Source organism: Aplysia californica, unplaced genomic scaffold (genome assembly GCF_000002075.1).
Source record: "Aplysia californica isolate F4 #8 unplaced genomic scaffold, AplCal3.0 scaffold00286, whole genome shotgun sequence".
NCBI classification, from domain to species: Eukaryota; Metazoa; Mollusca; class Gastropoda; order Aplysiida; family Aplysiidae; genus Aplysia; species Aplysia californica.
The window spans coordinates 120,785-129,117 of NW_004797556.1; the positions used below are offsets into that span (position 1 = coordinate 120,785).

The 8,333-nt window shown below is 42.7% G+C and overlaps 1 protein-coding gene across 1 annotated transcript in view; it reads right to left on the bottom strand.

Annotated features, from left to right (window-relative positions):
• Positions 1-40: 40 nt before the first annotated feature.
• Positions 41-8,333, bottom strand: part of LOC101860505 (alpha-(1,3)-fucosyltransferase fut-6) — a 26,609-nt gene continuing 18,316 nt past the window's right edge. Inside the window, exon 5 of the mRNA XM_005101506.3 lies at positions 41-1,072. Within this exon, the coding sequence (XP_005101563.1) occupies positions 590-1,072 (483 nt within the window). The 3' untranslated portion in view covers positions 41-589. The remainder of the gene's footprint in view (positions 1,073-8,333) is intronic.

The window sequence follows — 8,333 nt, forward strand, 5'->3', positions numbered from 1 at the left end:
TATATATATATTATATGAGAGTGTATGTGTGTGTGTGAGCGTGTGTGTGAATATGTGTGTGTCGTGTGTGTTACATACATAACATACATAGCATAGATACAGCACCAAACCAGTATCACCCATATTATTGTAATGTACACAGACAATGAATTACATTAAAGATACAGAAAGTGAATAAATTACAGGAAGTCAAGAAAAGGAGAGAGTGAGACAGAGAAGGATGGTAGAGGGAGCAATATTGTCAAGAGGCAGACGACTGGAGTAAAGGAGATCTTAGAAAAAGAGGGAGAAAGTGAGAGTGATTTTGAGAAAGAGGGAATTAAAGAGACACAGACATACAGACAGCCTGGAAACAAAAGAAAGAGAGGCGAGAAGAGAGAGGAAGCTTGGGAGAGGGTGAGAGAGGGAAAGAGAGGGAGGGACAGAGAGAGAGGGGGGGAGGGGCCGACAAGTTGACTGAAAGACAGTCTGGTTTCTTTAGATTTGATAGTTGCTATAAGGCTGAGTTTCATATGAATGGAACGCAGCGATAATAATAGGTGGTTGAAAAATAAATAATTTTTTGTATTTCCCTGTTTGACTTGGAAAATCATTCTCCTTCTATGGGTTTTCTGCAGACAAAATTATGTGTCCATTGCCTAATATCCGGAATGGTTTTGACACTCTTGTCTGTATGCAGCTTTTCACAAATGTCACACCAATCAAATTTCCTCTTCAAACATACCACCTTATCTTTCTCCTTCAGCATCATGGCATAGGCCTCTGGGTCGTCGCCAAGCTTGTTCAGATACATTGCGAGATCTTTAGGGGTTGAGAAATGAGCCGCATTTATGAACGTATTTTGGGGCATGTATTTATCATAGTCGAAGCCTCCTCTCACGACCGGTATGATGTATCTTCTAGGTAAATACCAACGGTACATTTTCTCCGTCATGTAGTCCTTACAAAAGCTATTCTCGAAGCTTAAGTAAAACTTGTATGTTTTCTGTATATGTTCTCCACATTCCGAGTTGTTACTTTTTGGACATTCTAAAGTTCCGCAAGGTCCGTAAATATCGATATCGATGTATTTCTGTTGAGGAATGAAGAGATCAGCCTTTAGAATTTTAGATTAGACTTTCTGAAAACTGCAGCTAAGATGTAAAGTTGACGTATTAGATTTGTAAAGAATAAAAACAGAAAGACAGGGCATGTTGGTATAAATACGAATTAAGAGATAGTTATTACATTTTGGTCATATAAACCTTATATCCGTCAACGAAAAATATATTTCAAAATTTATCCTGAATCATGGCCAGAAGGTTGTTTTCCAAAATTAAAGAACAAAGAAACAAAAAACTACCTACCTACAACTGTAAAGTGACTGGAGCATCCCCGAATTTGAAAAGCTCAATATGAATGAATGATATCAATTCTTATAATAATGTGGCGCATCTCATCTTGTTTATATTGAACCCCCCCCCCCCCCCCCCCCCTCAGTTCTTTTCTCCAGTATAAAGTCTAAGCACTGGAAATGAGCTTCAGATGCGTAACTCAATTTTTCAAAGGCACTATTTTCTAACAAAGACTATAACATACTTTATTGACCTCACATTGCACAATTTTTCAGGTCTTGCGCATTAATTAATACACATATTTCTAGAATTGCTCTCTCTCTCTCTCTCTCTCTCTCTCTCTCTCTCTCTCTCTCTCTCTCTCTCTCTTTCTTTCTCTCCTTTCCACACCTCTTTCAGGCGCTTAAATGACCAAAATTGTGTCGATAGTGCCGTAAAACATCTACCCAATCATCAACACCTTTTTTACCTCTTATTTCTTCAGACCCATTCAACAACTTACTGCTTTTGAACCTTTCACATTCACACCAAGTCACATGGACTGGGCGCTCCATAAGCTCAGTTGGTATCATGCTGGACTACAGAGCAGATGATTCTGATTTGTTTGTTTAAGTAGATCTAAGGTTTTACAGTGCTTGCATCTGCATAAGCCCGCATCTGCATAAGGTGATATGAGCGCCTAGGGATGGATATCAACAGAGAAGTCCAAACGGATAATCAGGCTCACTCAGCTCACCTCTCTTGCCTCAACAGCACAAAGTCTACTTCGACTATCAAGGTACCCCGGAAATAGCAGTTCACAAGAGAGGGACAAACATACAAAAGAAGTAGAGGACAAATAACGATAGTAAGGAGGAGAAAAGAAAAAGTTGTTTCGCGCAGTATGAGCATGACATTGACAAATCAGCCCATTTACTATTCTACTGTGCATAGGAACATGTTAATACCCCCCCTCTTGGGAATGGCCTAAAGACACTTCATTCAGTAGCAGTAGCACTGCCCTGGTGGGGGCAGATTCTGGTTTGAATCTAAGACTGAGTGCTCTCAATCTCGAGTTAATTTGTGGAATTTTGAAGGCCCTTAACACATTGTCCTATCAGAGACAAACTTTGGATTCGGGGGTGCCGCCTCTTAAATAACCTAATACATGTAGTCATAGTGTTGACAGGGGCGTCAAACCCATACACAACCACACGAATGAGATATCACATATCCCTTAAGGTGAAAATATACTGCCACGCACAAATGAAGTGCGCAGCGAAACGGACGAGAGGCAAGATCGGAAGTGGTTATCCCATAGGTCAGCACGACTCCGTCCGACTGTGCAAAAAAAAAATTGCGCCGAGAAGGCGTGAGAAACTTTTTGTGCGGTGACTGAGGAGAAGAAGGCATAGAATACAGCGTTGTCGGAACTGGTTCAGCAACTATCAGTCGTTCGTCTTCCATTTTGGCAGGAAATAAACAGACCGGGCGTCGTACGCATGCGTAGACAGGCGAGCATGTGGTGAAGTAGTATACAACTCATTTGTCCCCCCCCCCCCTCCCCCGTTTTTTTCTCAAACGGAACACTCCGATAGCAGGGCGAGCCTGTCCGCACGTGAAAAAGAAGTGCTGCACACACACACATTTTTGGGGGGTCCTCTTGACTCCTCACGTCCCAAAGGTTCTTTGTTTGACTTTCACGTGTCTCTGAAGTGTGAATATTTCTGGGTCTCTTTTATCTGAATATTTAGAATCTGACTATCCCCTACATAGGACAAGACAGTAAACAGTACAATAAAACCATGGCTTGTTTACATTTGTCTGTCCGCGGTTAAAACAAGACCAAAGTAAATCATTCTTATCATCTTCTCAAGTCTTTGCACCAACTGAATTTTTTTTAAAGGCCTCTGAAATCGAAAGTTCTGACACACATTCTTTGGTGTAAGCCTACAGGGGGTAAAAAAAACCCGTAAGAGATTAACAGTATAGATCTTTCTACACCAAAAACATCAGAATGATGACTTACTTTCATCAACACCACACTGCGCACGCCAGTAAAACACTGTCCTAAAGACGGGTGAGTACTTTGCGAGCCTCACGTTAGACTTCTTGGGGGTATTGGGAGGAAACTTTCAGGCTTATGCGGTGTTCACATATACAGGAGCAACGAAGCCGAGTAGGACAAAATTTCAAGTCCAGCAGATCGGGGCTACTCTGGATACATTTCGCCGAGCAATCTGCCCGAGTGATACTGTGTTTCATGCTCGCCGTGTGAAATTATTACACGGGAAGTTTGCCTAAATGTTCAAACATGCTTGAAGTTTTCGCAGAGCAAAAGATGAGCCGCCGAGCCAATAACTCGCTCGTGGAAAACTCGGGGAGGACTCGGGGAGTGTCAGAAATAGCTCGGCTTGCAAAGTGGCATACTTTGCCGAGTGACCGTGACACGTCGACAAGATCTGAAAGGTAGCCGTGTTAAATTTCATACTCTGCGGGTTAAATTATTGCTTGCTGTGTAGAAATCTTGCATGGGGAGTCTGAGCTACTCAAGTACGACGTGCAAACGTTGACACGACGAGCATGTAATTATGAGTATTTCCTGTTGCCAAGGTATCGAAGAGTGACAACCAGCTTGATGTCAGGTTCCAGTGACTGCTTCCAGAAAGTGTTTGCTTTGTGGATTGGAGGGGGGGGGGGGCAATTTTTTCTTGTGGATCTTGGAAAACTCTGGAGAAGCTCTGAGGAGGCTCCTGGAGGATGCCACATCTTCAACTTGCAGTTCAGCCATCAGCTTCTCAAACTGTCCCCAGTTCTTATGAGCCATGGTCTAACTCAACAGGTTCTCCTCCTCCTCTTCGTTCTCTTCTTGAGCTGGGGCACCATTATTATGTATACATGATGTATACATCCATCGTCTGTGTCATATGAGACATGTTGAAGGAATGAGCACAAATATTTTGCCCCCCTCTTTATATATTACACCACTGCAAGCCGACTAACTCGGCGACGGGTCGGCAAGATGGTCAGCATGGACGGCAAGTTTGTCGGCGTATAAAATTTTAGTCGGCCGCTGCGTTTCTTGGCTCTTCATGTGGCCAGGATTCAAATTAATTTCTCGGCAAGACGCTCGGCGAGACGCTCAGCGAAATGCTCGCCGTCCTAAATTAATGCTCGGCGAGCGTCTCCCTGAGTGCTCACTGACATAATAATGTCAACAGTCATTGTCAGATGCTCGTCACGATTAAACCCGAACTTGGCATTATCTTATCGGGCATTGCACGTCGACTCTACTCCTGTGTGTGTGAACACCGCATTACACACTGAAATATGACTTCAGGGTGGTGTCGCCATTTCAAAATGAGTAATTTTGAAGTGATACTGTGCATCAACCAAAGGGTGTCGTTGTGTACTTTACTTTTACTTTTACTTTTCCATCCTGTGTTGCCATTAAGCGTCGAGTGGAAATGCTGTTTTCTATGGTAGGCCAGCTCCTCAGCTCTTTCAGTTGTGATATATGTTTTGTCAGGGTTTCCTTGACACACTCGATCCACTTTTTGCGTGGCCTTCCTCTTCCCTTATAGCCTGAGTGCTTGGTGTTTTAGGCTCTCGAGGCTGGCAGGCCAGGTGACATACGTAATAGGTGGCCAAACCATTTTATTCTCTGTCTTTCTATGTAAAGCCCCGGTTACACGCAACAATAAATTGTACAAAAACTGGACGAGTTATCGATCATGAGACAAATCGTCAGGTGTAACCAGAAAATTGTACAAAGTTTGGAAGATCGGGCGATGGCTTGGAGACTCGGTCGAGAAACCAAGCGCTGCTTGATATTTTCCATGCGATTACGGTCAGATTTGGAGGAGACGCGCTGTGAACTACAATCACTTTAAACTTTGTCGCCGCGTAGGATTAAACATGGGCTCAAAATTTTAAAAAATAATTATCGCAGGTAAAAACTGATTTCATATTCGGAATCAGCGTCTCAAAATAAGCAAGAAAAACACACGGAGAACGTGATTTGATGCGTTATTATGTACATTTTAGCAATTTTATTATTTAGTTGATCGTCAATGGTGAAGTTGTGTATCTAGGTCACCCAGTGCGTGGCACATCTGTAGTCAATTCAATTGACTAGGAATCTCCCTGATCGAAAGAAAACTGGACAATAGATTGGAAAGTCTAAACAGACTACACAGCTCGATAAAACGGACAGTTCTCGTATACAAAGAATCTGACACAATTTATCGTTGCGCGTAACAGGGGCTTAATGCTGGCAGGACTCGGTGGCGATAGCTGCTCTTACGTCTTCATTTCTCTGCCTGTCCCGTCTTGTGATGTTGTTTGTTAAGGGTTTTTTCCGGAGACATTAAATTTCGCATGCATTTGCTTTCATGGGTTTTACCTAATGTCCAGGTCTGGCACTGGTAGCATAATGTTGGTATAAGTTATACATATTGAGGTGATAAGCTGTCTCTTTGGGCCCATTGAGATGTTTCGATGAGATAGGAGGGGTGAGAGCTGGTAGGTGACAGCGTTGGCTTTTTGAGTTCGCATTTCTATTTCCCAGTCTAAGGATCCGTTTTCAGAAAAAGTGCTGCCAAGATATTTAAACTCCTTCACCTGTTTCAGTTGTTTACTATTGACATGGATGTTCAGGGGACTACGGTTTCGGCTCACTTTCATAGCTTTTGTTTTTGATGTGCTTATTTTCATGTAAAATTTCTTGCAGTTGTTGTTCAGTTCGGTAGTGTGCTTTTGGAGGCTTTGTTGGTTTGGATGAATAAGACATCGGCCGTCTGCGAATAGATGTTCATTTAGGCTTTCTGGGCTTTGGACTGCGTCTTGCTTTATTGTCGTACTCCAGAACTTACTTTTCTATGTTGCTGTCTCTCCCTTTCTTGCCCTTTTTAAACTCCCAATGGAGCATAAGCCATCGACAACATTTCTCCAGCGAAGCCTGTCCTGTGCATCCTTTTCTAGCTGTTACCATGATGTCCCCACCTGTTCCATTTTCGCCTCCATGTCATCTTTGGTCTTCCTTTCTTAAGTTTTCCTTGTGGATTTCACCTTAAAGCCTGTCCTCACAAACACCCAATATGTCCAGTTGGTAGGCTTCCATCTCTTTTGCAATCTGCAATGCCTTCCCTGCCTCGTACATTGTACGAACATGGCAGGTGCCAAGTCTGGTGGTTCTTCTGGTCGACAGGAGGTTTCTCAGCTTGGTGGCTTTCTTTCGGCTCTCCCCACAATCCATTTCCTCTCCTCTCTTCGGTGATGAAGGTCCTCCATCTTCCAGAACTGGCGGTCATACTGTTTGTGCTGTTGATGTTTTTGTCGCTGTTTTTCTTTGTTTTACCGGAAAGGGCTGCTAACCCTTTGCCCAACTGACCTTGATCACCTTCTACGACACGCGTGATGCGGATACAGTTGTCCTATTCTTTGCTCCCCTGTCTCTTGGAAAGGGCCCCGGGAACTTTTGTTCTTACTGAGCTTCTGCTGTTAGTAGTTTTAGTATAAAGAGCTCAGACATTATCTAACATCTGTCCTCTGATGCCATACTTTTCGAGTGTCTTAAAGATTTTGGCATGGTTTACTCTGTCTAAAGCCTTCTTCTAGTCTATTAAGATGATGTTGGATTCTTTGTTGTGTTCGATTGTTTTCTCGCATTCTGTCGTAATGCGAATACAGTATCTGTGCATCCTCTTCCTTTTCAGAGTCTAAACTGAGCTTTGCTCAGATTTCTCTCTAAATAGGTCTTATCCGCTGTTCTAATATCATTGCGTATATAATCCCTGCGTAGTTCAACAAAGAGATGCCTCTGTATGCTGTGCAGTCGCGTTTGTACCCTATTTTCCATAATGGGATCACTATGGCTTTCTTCCAGTCATCGGGGCATTTTCTTTGCTCCAAGGCTCTGTTGAAAATTCGCCTCAGCCACAGTACGCCGGGGTTTCCACAAGTTCTTATGGCTTCAACTGTGATTTTTATCTGGTTATGGGGCTTTGTTCATGGGGCTGGTTTTCAGTGTCTTTTCGATTTCACTGAGAAGTATGGGTGGTTCTGTTTGCTCTCCATATGATGGTTGGAAATCTTCTTGATGTCCATGGCAAGCGTCTGGGTTGAGTAGTTCTTGGACGTACTTTTCCCATCTTTTCTTAATTGCATGCTTGCTGAGAATGGCATTACCCTCTTTATCGTTTACAATGCATGTCGAATTGTATGGATCTTTCATAACCCGCAAATTGTTCACACTTTTACAAAACTCTCTGGGGTTTTCCTTGCAGACTGTAGTCATTTTCTCACCATACATTTTCCATTCGTATACTTTAAGTATAGGGCACAAATCTGTCTGCCCCGCTCAGTAGCAATAAGATGCAATGTGCTTATCAGCTACGAGGCCGAAAGACAAAAAAGTGACTTTCCATGAATTTTTTGTCATTCGGATCTATTGAAAGTGTGTGTGTTTATGTGTGTGTGTATGTGTGTGTGTGTGAGAGAGAGAGAGAGAGAGAGAGAGAGTGTGTGTATGTGTGTGTGTGTGTGTGTGTGTGTGTGTGTACTCTCGTGTGTTTATGGTGCTATTGCAAATGTATAATTAGGTAGCGTAAACACGGCTCGTAAGCCGACTCGATGCCTTCCGAGCACGTGGTTTCGATGAAATGGGGGTACTTCAGAACGCTGTTCCTTTGATCTTTTGCTATAAAACATCAAATGCTGAACACTATGAAAAAGTTCAGATTTTCTCCGCTACAATAGGGTAAGTTGTTTGAATATCCGACTATTTGGACCTGGAGAATCGCCGAGGAAAAGGAAGCCCCTTGCGGTCGGAAAGCGAGGTCAGCCGTTTCAAAATTAACACCCATGCATTCGAATGCTTTTTAGAAAGATAGATGATTTAACACCGTCTTTTCATTGGCGGAGAATTATACAGCTTTGAGCGTGGTTTCCCGTGGTTATTATTATTATTATTTTTATTTATTTATTTATTTATTTATTTATTTGGCCTTTGGCGTTTTG